The following is a 14,855-nucleotide window of genomic DNA, read 5'->3' as shown; positions in this document are numbered from 1 at the left end:
CTCAATGGGAGAATCCCCACCGATGACTCTTTGATGGCGGTTGGCATCCCCCTGGCTTCCAAATGCAGCTGCTGTGGGAATCCAAGGAGGGAGACTACTGATCACTGCCTGGTCTCTGGCGGTACAGCTTCCAAGGTGTGGGACTATTTCACTCGCATTTTTTATGTATGTTCTATTCCCTCACAGGATGTCAAAGGCCAAATAACTCTTTGGCAGGAATCGGCTAGCTGGAACAGCTTAAGTGCCTATATCACAGGGATCCTACCCTCTTTGATAGTTTGGGAGTTATGGAAGGAGAGAAACAATAGAAGGCATGGGGAAGTCAGGCATACTGCCATGTCAATAGTTGAGCGCATTAAAGTCTGGGAGAAAGAAACCCCCTTGCCAACCAAGGTGGGTCGGAAGGAGTCCTCTAGAGAAAGCCTAATACTACAGTGTTTTGGCCTTGTGGCTCCAGCTTCCAAGCCAGCTCGGCCTGTTCCAGTGTATTGGTGTCCTCCTTTCGCCATTATAAAGCTGAATGTGGATGGAGGTGGTGGAGGGGTCATTAGGGACTCAAATGGTGTGGCCCTAGCGGCCTTTGCTAACTTTTATGGTGTGTGCACCAATTCGATTGTAGAGTTAAGGGCTTTGAGGGATGGTTTGCATCTTTGCCAGGAACTAGGTTTCCTTTATTTAGTGGTTAACTCGGACTCCGCTGCCATTGTCGGAATGGTTAACCATAGGAGGTGTAACCTTTGGAAGGGTTGGTATTGGTTTCGGGAGGTCCTGGACTTAGTCTCATCCACTCGGGCTTATGTGTCCTTTACTTATCGTGAAAGTAATAGTACGGCTGATTGGTTGGCAAATCTTGCTTGCCCAGGGGTGTGATTCATGGTATCCTTCGGGAGAACAAGGCTGGTCTGCCTATGCTGAGGAGATAGATTTTATGCGTTCTCTCATGTTTTCTTGGGTCGGGAATAGCTTGTTCTTGTGAGGCCTAGTGTGGCTGGGCTCCGTGGGTAGGGGTAAGGTGGAATGTCCCCCCCTTGTATTCTTTGATTATTTCTGGATATTAATAAAATTTTAGGGGCTGGCCCGGGTCCCAGGTAATATTCGGGTTAAAAAAAAAAAAAAAGGGTCAGGAGTTGTGTTTAGACTTCTCCTTCTTTCCCTTTTCCCCCTTCCCCCCTTGTGTACTTCCCCACCTTTTGGGGTTTTGGTAATGAATTATTTCTTTTTTTTTTTCTTTTTCGGGGAGGAAGAATAAAAAAACAACTAAAATCAAATTGACACTAAAATACATAAATTCAATCATTCTTTCTCGAGCCGTACGAGGAGAAAACCTCCTATACGGTTCTAGGGGGGCATTGTTCATCTATACCCCCCCCCCCCAAAAAAAAAAAGAACAAAGATTGAAGCAACGAGATTGGATTTTTATTGATCAACGTAGTCAAATATCCTAGAGAATTATATCAAGGGATAGTTGATAGTGTTTAGCTGAAGAAATAAGAGGTGATCAAGTTGGGACAAAGATTGTTTTACCCACATCTTTTATTGGAGGACCAAGAGATATGCGTCGAAGGTATCTTGATGTTATGGCTTTAGTACAACAATTTGGAAAATCTGTTTTACAGGTGCATTATGCACCCATGGCCACACGGGCAAGTTTGGTAGTCCAAAATAAACAATCCTAGGTAATGTAGTCCTAGATTGGTAGGAGACCAACTAGGAGCCAGTAAACCAGGATCTGATATGAATTGGTGATCCGATTAGGTCAAAATATGGTTTAGGTCAAAATTAGGGTTAGGGTTAGGGTTTGAGGTGTTGGTTATGCTAGGCAGGTGTAGGGGAGTCTATCAGTGAAGGTCCTGAGATGTTTTGATGAGCAGAAGTTAGGTTTAAGGTTTCGGGTTTTGAAAAAGAAGAAAAGATGGTTTTCTAGGGTTTGGCTGGTCAGAAGTTAACCAAACTTGAATGGTTTTCTTACGAGGGTATGAGAGATAATCGATCAGATTTGTAGACTGTTCTGACAGTTGGTTTGGACTGGGCAGAAATTAGGGTTTATAGGGTTTAATAAAAGTGGGGTTTTCTAGGGTTTGAGTGGGAGGATTGGGCTAGGGTTTGGATCGAGTGCTATAGCGGCATGGGTGGAGAGTTTGATCTAAAAAAGGAGGGATTTTGCTGGCTGGTTAGGTCTGTGAAGATTTTAGGTTATGGGAAATTGAAAATAAAAAAGGGGAAAGCTAGGGTTTGGGCTGTAGAGGATTAGAAGAAGAATGGAGGGGATGGGGATCCCTTCTAACTTACTGTTGTTGCAGAAACTCTTTGGCAGCAGCTTGTTGGAAGTTGAAACTTGAATAAAATTAAGTCTTGAACTAGAACTTGAAGGAGAGCTTCAAAGAACCACCCGGGCTTCCCACCGCAAGGTGTCAGTCGGATCAAACACCGATCCCACAAGCCTTGATCAAATACAAGACAAAAATCTTCAATGGAGAAGAAGAGCAACAAAAGCTTTCATTAATATCAAAATTCGTGTTCCATGCTTGCCCACCCTACAACCTTGTATAAAAGACTCAAAAATAGACTCCTCCACTTAAAAGGAAAGGCCTAACTCAATCCTTGACCTATTAGGTAACCTAAGCTGACTAGAAAAGTGAAATAACAAAGGAAATAGATTCAAAACATGGCTGGGCTTATAGAATCCTAATCCAACCCAACTTAAATAACAATTAAATAGTCACATGACCACTTAATCAAGTCACATGATCACTTAAGTGATCACATGACCACTAATCAAATAAAAAAAAAAATCTACTAACTAATCCCGTATGTAACCTTAGTACCCATATTTTAGACCCATAAAAGTGGCCTATTACATAGAAAACCCATGGGATCAAAGGCCCAACATGTCTATAACCCAACCCTACACTTATTTCTAGGGAAAGAAGCCCAATTTGGTGATAAACCTGCATCACTAGGCAGTAGTCAGAATTTTTCCCAAGTATATTTGGCTGTTGCAAGAACAAGCAACCATTTGATGAAAGGGCTGAAAGTCAAGTAGAGTAATTATAAAAGGGTATTGAAAGCCCACAGTTGCTATTCTGAAAATTTTCATTCCCATGCTTTGACACACATAGTTTCATATGTCAGCAATCTTGAACACCAGCTGAACCAGTAAACTGAGTCTTGGTCATCAATACCGGGTTTCAGAACATTTCATAGACCAGATTTTCAAGACATTTTGCTTTGTAATTTCTAAACTTCTAAGCGGGGTTTCAATGCTAGCAGGTATGTTTTAACAATCACCAAAATGGAAAAAGTTCCAAAATACTGCACTCACATGGAAAAGAGACCTCCCAAACCATCCAGCAAAGGTGCTTGGATTCAAAAGCCTGGTTCAAAAATGACTCTTAGTCCAATGATCAGCAGCAAATCTATGAAAGGAAGGCAGTAAACAACCTAGCTTCACAGTCCAACAAATGTGGTATTCCCTATGAATTTCTTTTAAATTGAATTAGACAGCAGATAATGAATAAACATAACCAACCTTCCTGCTTGGCAATAAAAGAGGATTTGTGGGTGTTGCATCACTGTTATTCCACTAAGATCTTTGTCAAGGACACTGACTAGAACTGGGACGCTAGTGTAGAAAACATTATATGCCATCAGACTGACAGAATTAAAAAGGCTGGTTCCAGAGACACCTGAAATGAAAGAGAAACTGAAATTGTTCTAGTGTTAGTTTGAGAACCACATTGAATCAAATATGAAGTCATCAGGAGCAGTGGTCAAAATATGGATACATTTTGTTAAGATTCTGGAATCAATGTTAAAGGCTTCCACAAGCAAAAAGTTGTAGCGATTTATTTAATTCCTCCCTCCCTGCCCTCTCATGTAAAGATGAAAAGCTGCTTCCAGAAGCATATCCAAACACACCATTGGCAAAGAGAAGGAACGCAAAGGGAAAAATGTATATATCAGAACTTACAGGATCTGGATAAAACATATCTTTAGAGATTTATAGAAGGAATACTGGGAGAGAAATGCTGTCCTGTTGTATGAATAACGACCATGGACAAGTATCAACCTTTTAAGAAACCTGAACTCTGCAAAACAATGAAGTCAGCCAACCTAAATGCTTGAACTTATGGCCACCAAAATATATCCAAAAGATGCTTTAACTTTGAATTTATATGCATAGCAGAAAACAGACAAAAAAATCAATAAATAACGAAATAAAAAGTACAATAGTAAAGTTAACCTCCACTACACAAATTATGATTTGCCTTTTCACTCTAACACCATATCTCCATATCTCCATGAGTCCTCAGCCCTTCTCTCACTATCTTGACTCAAATCCTTTTTGTCCTTTGTCCTTTTATGTACTTCTTACACCATACCACTCGTACTGGTAAAGTCATTTGTCTTTGCCACGCATGATAGCACCATCTGCGCCATCTTTACCTTATATTTTCAGCGGTCACCTCTTGATGCTAAGAAAAGGTGACAACAACATGCATTCATTTATAGTCTGATTTCTAGTTTCACAATTCATTCGTCTCAATGTCTTAATCTCAGCTTCTGTGTGTGTATAGCTTCCTGATTGCCCACCCTTCATTTTGCTCGACCCTTGTCTCAACATCATTATAATTGAGCTTGGTTGAAGAAACATCACTAGGGAACCAGTAGCATGCTGGGTAGTGGGTGGTAATGTAGGGTATCCATTGGGTTCCAGACTGAGATTTTTCAAATTCTCCTAGCTGAGATTATTGGGTGTTTAGAGAATTTGGCATTAAACTCTTCATTTTGTTAGGTTTTAAAGGTTTTAAGCATAGTTAATATATTTTACTCTATTCTAGTCTTATATTGTCATTTATGTCCAAACACAGTTTTGAGTTGTCTTTATTGTATATTAGTGGCTTAAGTTGAGTCTGCAATGTGCAAGCAGTTCCCACTTCCCAAGTTTTTAAGCATTACTTTCGGTGTGAATACCACTACGTTTGGCTCAACTTCGGAATTATAATACACAAGGAATAAAACATTGAATTGATGGGGAAATCAGCAAGGCGATCTCAAGAAACGTCATCACAGATTCAAATGGACATGCTGGAACTCAGGAAATATATACACATACATAAGAAAATAAAGTTGGGATAAGGCTGAGAGGTTGTGTACATAAGAAAAGAACATAAATCTTTAAAGGGGAAATTATTCCTGTCCAGGAGCGTAGCCTCCGTTAGCTCTCCCCTTCTCTCTTCTCCCATCCTCTGAAATGACCTCTCTGCCCTCTGAAATGATTCTTGTCTGGGGGCACTCATTGGGTGTTTCCTGTCGGCATAGGCTATGCTTCCGGACAGGAAACATTCTCTCAATCTTTAAATACATAAAGAATCCTTGTTTTTTAGCATAATCAGAGTAAATAAGGAATAACAATAGATATCTAGTTACTTTAATGCATTTTATTACAATTTTCAACAAACATTATCATTTTGTTTCAATTTTCCCCCATTTTTAAGTAGATTAATGTTGATAATTCACTAAAAATTTAAATGGATAAAAAATAAATAATTTTCTTAGATATGTCATGTATCAACTTGGTGTAGGCACCCTTGTCTTGCATCATCAAGGAACTCAAATCCTTTCAGAATTAGCAATTTTCTTTTTTCGAGATCCTATTTGACGTGATGAATTATTTTCAAGTGCATTTTGTGTTACTTTCTCTCAATTCTAGGTTTATATCTGCTAAAAGAATAAAAGTTATTATACACATAGTTTGAAATTTCAAACCTAAATGTCAAAATTTCGACGACACATTTCTCTTTCGACACTTGTCGAAACTAAATGACATGCGAATTGAGGGGTCTTCAATGTTTCAGTTTTTTCACCAAAATGGACCATATTTCGGCCATTTTGGTGTCATTTCAGCCATTTTGACCGGTATATTTCGGTCAAATAGGGTCGAAATCCTAGTCGAAACCGAAATCTTGAACCTTGATCATATTATATTTATAAGTAAAAATATAATCTCCATAAATCTTGATAACCAATCTCCTTTCTTTGGGGTTTTTCCCACATCTTTGTTTGGTTTACCCCCATGGGTGTGTGGTTGTACATGTTTTGTTCACAACCTTTGGCTTGGTCTTGATATATTATTCCTACGTGCTACCAGGTGTGTGTTTCTTGGATATGCTCGCACTCAGAATGGTTATCGGTATTATGATCCTATTACGCCTCAGCACTTTCTCAGTGCTGATGTTAACTTTTTTGGAACTACACCATATTTTTCTGCTGAGAGTCGTTAGATGGATGTTGATCTTCTTATTCCTCCACCTATTCCTGCACTTATTCCTCTTACTGACTCTCCCACTACTAGTTCTCCACCTAAGAAATTGCAAGTTTAGAAGCGTCGTCCCAAATCAACTACAACGGCCTCAAATTATCCTTTATTACCCTCTACTTCATTAGAATCTTTGCCTGGGGATCCTTCCTTTCTTGACTTGCCAGTTACTCTTCGTAAAGGTATTCAGACTTGTAATCAAAAGTCTAATTTTGATTATCCTGTTTCTAAATTTATTAGTGTTTACTTTGCAACTTTGCTTTGTCTTTATCCACTGTGTTTGTGTCTATTAAGTACCAGGAAGCATAGTCACATCCTGGTCATAGTTGTCAAGGCGTCACCTAGGTGTCCAAGCACCTAGGCAGGCGCCTTGTTGGTGTCGCCTCAATTTTGGACCCTCTCCAACGCTTTGGGTCGCCTAGACGCTGTGACAACTATGATCTTGGTTGGAAAATGCAATAGATGTAGAAATGGATGCCTTGTTGGATTGTTAGACATGACCTCTTACTGACTTACCCGCCCAGGAAAGGAGCTTGTGAGGTGTCGTTGGGTGTGCAAAGTTAAGTACCTACTGATGGTTCAGTTGAGCGGCTGAAAGCTTGCTTGGTTGCCAAAGGATATACTCAGACATATGGCGTCGACAATTTTGAGACATTCTCTCCAGTGGTTTGTCTAAATTCTGTTTGTGTTCTTATCTCCTTGGCCGTTAATCTTAATTGGCCTCTGTTTCAGTTAGTTATAAAAAAATGCTTTCTTTATGGTGATCTTGAGAAAGTGTATGTGGAGCAATCTCTTGGGTATGTTGCTTAGTGGGAGAATGTGTCCAAACTATGTTTTCACAAGGCTATTTATGGGCTGAAACAATCTCCCCGTGCTTAACTTGATTAAGTTCAATAAAGTTATTGGTGGTTATGGGTTCACGTTCACTCAATGCTTCTCTGATCACTCTGTATTTGTTCATCGTCATCGAGATAGAGTCGTCATTTTTGTTCTGTACATTGATGATAGTATTATTTCTGGTAATGAATCTTCTAGCATTGAAGATGACAAGGCATATCTACACTAGCATTTTCAGATGAACTTAGGGACGCTCAAGTATTTCTAACAAATTGAAGTTGTTCATTGCAAGAAGGGTGTCAGTTTGTCTCAGAGGAAGTATGTGCTTGATCTTCCCTTTGAGACTGGCATGTTGGGCTGTAATCCCGTTGATAACCCTATGGATCCTAATCTAAAGCTTGGGGCGTGTGATGACAAAGATTTTATGGATAAACATTAGTACAAAAGATTGGTTGGAAAGCTTATTTATCTGATTGTTACTCGTCCCAATATTTCCTTTTTTGTTGGAGTTATTAGTCAATTTATGGAGAACCCTAAATATGCTCACTGGGATGCTGCTTGTCACATTTTAAGATATCTTAAAGGTACTCCCGGGAAAGGTATGATTACTGATGTCATGGTCAACTGATATTGTGGGTTACTCTGATGCTGGTTAGGCTGGTCCTGCCAACGATCGCACATCAACTATTAGACTCAGTTTTTTATATAGTAGTCATTACACACTTCTTTTCATGATGCAAGCAGTTATTAGATGCTTATAATAGAGGCAACCTTTTCTTTTTCTTGTAAATCCTCCGAGAAACTTGTTGAAAATAAGTTAGTGTTTGGCATCTGGTGTAGACTATACATTTATATGCTTTAGTCTTCTTCAGATTACGCGATTGCAACCTGTTGGTTGCAGGTTAAAACTTGGAAACAGCCTTTCCTGCGAAGCAGGGGTGGTAAGGCTGTGTACATTTGCCCCTCCCAGACCCTGCAGTAGCGGGAGCCTTGTGCACTGGGATGCTCTTTTTTTGTCGGTGGTAATCTTGTGACATTAGTGGAAGGCTAAGTCACAAGACCTCACCCCAGGCAGGATCTCAGCAAGAAAACTTCTTCAAGACAAATCGCAAGCTCTATTTTGAGTATTCTATCGATCAACAGTTCCAGCAGAATAATCCTTCACTACAACAACAACAACAACAACAACAGTAAACTTAGGCCCCATGATTGTGACATTAATGTAAGGCTAATTTCATCCCCTTTTCTTTTGCAAGCCCCTGCCTCCCTCCTTCTGTAAGGCAGGGTCTTGTAAGTTTGTTGTATTGTTTGTTCCCTCCCCTCTTCTTTCCCTTGGTAATGAATTTTTTATTTAAAAAAAAAAAGGTCCTGAAATTCAGGAACTCTATCCTGTATCACCCACTTTCATCATTCTCCTCTTGTTGGAAAAAACTCACCCTTGAATTTTGTATTACGGGTGAATCTTGAACGCAAGACCAACCACCTTCCTCCTTGACCCAACGTAATCAACGATCAAACCATGATTCAACGGTACAAAATCAACAACAAGAAAATCGTTGTTGGAGCCACAATTTGGAAACACAAAATCGAATGGCTCAATCAAAAGATCAACTAGTTTATTATCTTCCGCGGGTTGTTCTTCAACGACAACTGGTGCCAGTTTGTCCTCCATCATCGGTGGCTCGTCTTCATGCTCTTCCTATACAATGACTGAGATCAGCTTGTTGAAGAAGCGTCTAGTTGTTCGAGCCAGGGCAGCGGCTGCTGTTGACATTCCTCAAGATGCACACTAACTATTTACATACATTCTTGATTCTAAAATAAATCGTGGGCTAGTATTAGGACTTTATTTCCTTTTATTTTTATTATTATTAAGTTGTTTATTGAGCCTGTGTTATGCCCAGTCCTGTTTCCTTTTAAAAACTATCTTTATATTCAGTATTTTAGTTGTTTAAGGACACTCCAAACTTAGCTTGCATATGGAGCAATTTAATTAATAGTTTATCCTTGTTTTTAGGAAGTTTGAGTCATTCAAGAATTCTTCCAACAAAGCTTGTGGCTGGAGATTCCTACTTTATTTTTTCTTTTAATTATTTGCTTTTTAGATAAGGTTTGATTCCTATAAATATATGTAAGGCTGTTAGCAGTCCCCATGATTTGATTGAATGAACTCTCTCTCTCCCTCTCCCATGATTTAGCATCTCTCTTCTCTTCTATCAAACATGCAATCTGAAATCCCACCACCAGCAGATCCATCTATTTGATCTGCATCACTCACCCATCAATTCTGCAGTATTGTTCAATTCCTACTAGCAACAGGATTCTTACATAAGTGGAAAGCCAGCTGTAAGAATTAAATCATATTTCTCAGACCTGCTCTACCTATTATTTTGAGCATTCGACCTAAATTTAAGGCTGATCAAAATTGACTTGTGTTGAGTTATATGGGCCAGAACACAAGCCTCACAAAAAAAGTCATCCTTAGTATGTAGGGTGACCAAACTAGGAAATAAATGTGCTAAAATTCCTAAGGGGGGGTGACCTAACCCAGAGTGCCACTGGTAGAGTTCAGAAGAGACCAAGGAGTTCTGGTGTAGCGGAGAAGGTAATGGTGGTGGAGAGAAGCGACCGTCATCAAGCAGGTACAGTCCATCGTACACTTTACCCAATCTAATCATCTTCCCAGATTCCAGATCTTGAAGCACACAATGAGAAGGAAAAAAAGTGACTTTGCAGTTAAGATCACGAGTAATACTACTAATTGAAAGAAGGTTAGTAGTAAAATTAGGAATGTGCAAAACAGAAGACAAGGGAAGAGCGGAAGTGCAGTTGATGATTCCTTTTCCAGATATGGAAGAAAGGGAACCATCAGCCACTTTGACCTTGTCTTTCCCAGAAGTGGGAGAATATCTGTGAAACAGACTAGAGGAACCGGTCATATGATCTGTAGCTCCAGAATCTATGATCCAAAGATGGGAAGCTACAAAAGCACAATGACCTCCAAATGGAATACCTGACCGGGCAAAGTGTGAACCTGAAGGAGCAGAAGAGTTGGCAGTAGCTGATGTAGTAGAGGCAGCAGCAGCGGAAGACCTTAGCATACGTAGGAGTGTCTGCAGATCATCTTGGGATAGACCAGTGTCAGTAGCAGGGGCTGTAGTAACAGTCTCAATTTGATGGGCCTTGGTCTTTGTCTTTATCTTTGTCTTGGCAGCCCTTTTAGCTTCAAAGTCAGCCGGTTTCCCATGAAGTTTCCAGCACTTCTCTTTGGTGTGGTAGGGTTTGTGACAGTGCTCACAAACAACAGTCCCTGTAGTAGAATCCCCAAGAGAAGCAGTGCCAACAGGTGCAGGAGTAGCCGGGGCAGCAGCCTTGAGGGCTGATCTGCCAGTAATAGGTGGGTGCAACATGGCAGCCCTACGGTTTTCCTCAGAGGACACCAAGGCATAAAATTGTTCAAGTGTGGGAAAAGGCGTATGGCCCAACACTTGAACACGAATCTGATCATACTCCACATTTAAGCCAGCCAAAAAATCATATACCCTGATCTTGTCCACATGCTTCTTATAGGAAGCAATGTCAGTAACTGTAGTAGGGTGAAAGTCAAAGAAGTGGTCCAATTGTTGCCACAGACTGCGTAGAGTAGCATAGTATTTGGAAACTGAAAGTTCTCCCTGAGTGGTGTGAAGGACCTTCTTCCGGAGTTCATATACTTGGGCATCATTGCCAAGCTGCCCATAGGTTTCCTTGCAAGCAGCCCAAATTTGTGAGGCTGTGTCAAGGAGAAGAAAGTTATGCTACAAATCTGAAGTCATAGAACCAATCATGTAGGACATGAGAACACCATTATTGGCAAGCCACCTTTCCTAAGCAGGTCCTTGTTCATCTGGCATAACACTGGTGCCATTAATATGGCTGGTGAGACCATGGCTAGCAATGGCAAAGGAGGCAAATCTGGACCATAGAAGGTAATTTGAGCCATCTAGTTTAATAGGATTGGGTGGAAAATTGTGGTAGTCTGTCTTGCTTTGGCCATCATGAAGTGGCTGATCTGAAGTAGGCGTAGACTTGGCGAAATCATCCATACGGCACGGAGAGAAACCCAATAAATTCCTTCAAGTTAAGGGCTGAAAATTGGAGGAGAATCCCCTTTCAATGGGAGTATATATGTCTCCAAAAATCAGAAACAGCAGCCAAGTAGAACCCCTAGATCGATATTGTCAGGGTTTTGAAAAAAACCCTGATTTGCTGAAATCGATGTAGAGGATAATGAGCCAAAAAACTGTAGGGAAGTGGCTGGAACTGAAGTCGAGGTAGCCTTTATGATTGGAGAAGCACCCTTCAAAAAATCAAAAGCAATAGACAGCAGCAACCCCAAGATCGATAGGTGTCAGGGTTTTGAAAAAAAAAACCTTGTGATGGTGGAATCGATCTCAAGGAGGTCTTCAAAAACTGTGAGATAAGAACTGAACCAAAAGGGGCAATCCTGCTGCAGTTCGTGGCCTTCAAAGGGAGGAACTGATTCCTTGTAAGTGTAATAGAAGCAATCCAAAAAAAATTGAAGATCCAAATATCGTAGGCAGGTGTGGCTGGTTCCTATCGAGCAGAATAGTGTATCATTGTAATGAGGTGATGGGGGCAGCAATTGGATCTAATGATCACCTCATCAGTGCTGCCCTATGTGGGAATGGAGAACAAGGAAGAAGAGAGAGAAGAGAGAAGAGAAAAAGCTGAAATTAAAAGGGAGGTGGTCCCTAATTCGAAATCTGCTCTGATACCATGTAGACAGATTCAGAATTAGAGTAAGGCTTGGATGATTAATTATCACCCAAGCACATCTATTTATAATCATGAAAGAACAGAGAACATAGTTACATGAGCAATGTGGGACTAAACCACTTACAAGAGAGACATAATAAAAGACATAATAATATGGGAAAAAGTCCAGAATACCCCCACGGTATTCTGGCCCATATAATCCAACAACTTGATTAAGCCATTTATTTTTCTCCTAATCTGGTTTGTCCTTGCAATTCTGTCGCAAACTGATCTCCCACTGGATCTCACTGGTTCGAGATTAGCACTGCATTAGGTATTAGAAAACATTGTTTTCTAATGTTCTAATTCAGTAAATGGTAATGTGGATTTATAGTTAGAAATCTTCGTAAAGCAGGTTCCATGAAGTTTAGCAAACCTTCCTACAGCAAACAAACAAGCATAGATGTCTTTCAATGAAATAAAGTTCATGAGAACCAATCCAAGCGTTGGTGTAACTTACTGCCAATGCTATAATCAGCTGCCCTTGCTGCCTGCAAGCCTTCTCTCCCTCTAATTCCCACCCCTACATTAGCCTGTTGTATCATCCTCACATCATTTCCCCCATCACCAATAGCCAATGTTCTGTAGCCACTTGACTTCAACAGTTTCACAAGCTGCATAGAATAAAATATAAACATGAAACTACATTTCTTTTTTTTGGGTGAATAAAAATTCATTACCAAACCCCAAAGAGAGGGGACCAGAAAAAGGGGGAGGGGGAAAGGGGGGGGGGGGGAACTATACAAGCTCAAACCACAAGCCTAGGAGGCCTGACTAGGAGGGCCAAAGATAGAGGAATCTAAGCCCCAGGAAACAACAATGTGCCTGTTCCTTGGGGAGTCTATGAGAGAACCATGAGAAAGCATGCGCAGTCTAGAGGTGACATAAAAAAAGATGGCTTTCCAAATCAGGTCAATGGACCGGGAGTTGGAAATCCATCTACGAAGATTCCACTCCATCCAGATGTGGGAGATAGCTGCGCCAAACACAAGCTTGCCAACAGTATCACATATAGAGCAACCAGAAAAAGACCTGTCAAGCCAAAGCCACTCCCGGGGGAAGGGGAGGGGGCGTCTATTTCTGGGCCAGATGGACTGCAAAGCTTTATATAGGTGGTTATCAGGAATTTGCCGTAATAGAAGCCTTCTCTCTGTGTGTGTGTCTCCAATTGGATTTGTGGTATGAACCCTCCAGATATTATGACTTGGTAAGATAGCAAAAAATAGATGTGGTTTCTGCAAATAAATCTAAAATATATTTGAATGCTTATGTCGAATTTATTTTCAGTCGGTTTGGGATTGTTCCCAGAACATCCCGCCAATGCAATGTTCAGGGAACATTACAGGAAGGATCCCAAACCAATCCTTAATGTCCAAGTTCATCACCATCAGTCAAATAATCTCCAAAATCTGCTACTCTTCATGTATAGCCACCAGATTGTTTTGTTCAGGTTGCAATCCACCCGCAACCAGACCTGAAAAGTTGTATTAAAACCTAAAAAAAAAGTACATTAATTTCTACTTCCAAGGCTGTTTTGGTATGATTTCTATTTCAATTTCACGGGGTCATAAATTGAAATTATGGTGTTTGGTATGATTATTTCACCTTGTTTATGAGAAATTAAAATCAATTTCATCTGAAATAGTGAAATAGCTGAGGACCTGGTTCAATATTGAAATTGAACTATTCTGCGCCCCACTTTAAGGAGCATTTGTTAATAACAGGGGTAAACATTTGACACGTTTAAAAGAAATGAAAGCAAGATCAATGTAATTTGTCACCACCACCACCCTCTCCCAAGAAATTTAGAAAACCTATTCTTAGAAATTGAACTGCCAAATGAATTTCTTATTCTTTAAATATTTCAGATTGATGCAACCAAAACAATATCAATTTCTTGACCAAAAATCTATTTGTTAACCTTCTCATGAAAACAATCTGAAATTGAAATTGAAATCATACCAAATCAGCCCTAAGTCAGGTTCTATGTTGGAAACCATGAAACATGAGCCTTAAGGTCCCTGGATGAGGACTTCTCTAGACTCACTTAATGAACCACCTTGAAAATTGAATTTTGGCACAACACATGCAGTGGTTCTTTGTAGAAAACCTAGGACCTGTAACCAGTAACTCTAGAGAGAAGAAAATAGAGAAGAGAAGATGGAAGTTGTAAATACTTGAATAATTGCTTATTTTAATTGATAGGTAAGCCCCTCCATTTATAATAGAGGGGAAAGTTACAAGAGACTAAAATAGGCGAAGTGGGACTAAAAGCCACATAGCCGACTCACACTTAATAACATAAAAACTACCCCAAAAGGACCAGAAAACCCCCATGGTATTCTGGAGTACATATTCCAACACTCCCCCTCAAGCTGGATTAACAAATAATTAAAGAAAGAAAATCCAGCTTGAATTAAAGGAAAAAGAACTCCATAATAATGCTAACACTCCCCCTCAAGTTGGCGCATACAAAGTACTAATGCCCAACTTGAACAAAATGGGAAAACAAACAAAGTTGCAGCAGAATCCAGTTTGACATATGAATGTAGCTCCGAAATAAACCTTCCAGAACTTGAAAAATAGATCTTCAAAACTTGGACAGACATGATCAGCAAACCGGGACTGGAATGTCTTCCAAAAAAGGCAGCTTTCAACGACCTTCAATAGCTATCTAGTGATGAATCTCAGAATGTGACAATGATATACAATCTTGAAGTGAAATAACTAGAGCAGCAAGTAACGAAAACAAATTGAATCAGGCAACGGAAAAAAAACTGTATCAACCCAATCGAAAGTCCTCAAATAGGCAACAACCAAATATCTTCAATATTTCAATACTTCAATCTCCCCCTTACGGCAAACTCAACCCAATAACAAA

The 14,855-nt window shown here is 40.0% G+C and overlaps 1 protein-coding gene across 3 annotated transcripts in view; it reads right to left on the bottom strand.

Moving 5' to 3' along the window:
• Positions 1-14,855, bottom strand: part of LOC122651978 (phospholipid-transporting ATPase 2-like) — a 127,642-nt gene that overhangs the window by 15,117 nt on the left and 97,670 nt on the right. Inside the window, exons 18-21 of one of the 3 annotated variants that reach the window (XM_043845580.1) lie at positions 12,435-12,588; positions 3,971-4,088; positions 3,530-3,703; positions 3,323-3,374 (exon numbers count right to left, since the gene is read on the bottom strand). In XM_043845580.1, coding sequence (XP_043701515.1) covers positions 3,323-3,374; positions 3,530-3,703; positions 3,971-4,088; positions 12,435-12,588 — 498 coding nt within the window. The remainder of the gene's footprint in view (positions 1-3,322; positions 3,375-3,529; positions 3,704-3,970; positions 4,089-12,434; positions 12,589-14,855) is intronic. The other 2 variants (XM_043845581.1, XR_006331539.1) reach the window with 2 other exon arrangements.

Source organism: Telopea speciosissima, chromosome 2, assembly GCF_018873765.1.
Source record: "Telopea speciosissima isolate NSW1024214 ecotype Mountain lineage chromosome 2, Tspe_v1, whole genome shotgun sequence".
NCBI classification, from domain to species: domain Eukaryota; kingdom Viridiplantae; phylum Streptophyta; class Magnoliopsida; order Proteales; family Proteaceae; genus Telopea; species Telopea speciosissima.
Note: the sequence above shows the minus strand (reverse complement) of the source record. Positions and strands in the feature narration are given on the sequence as shown.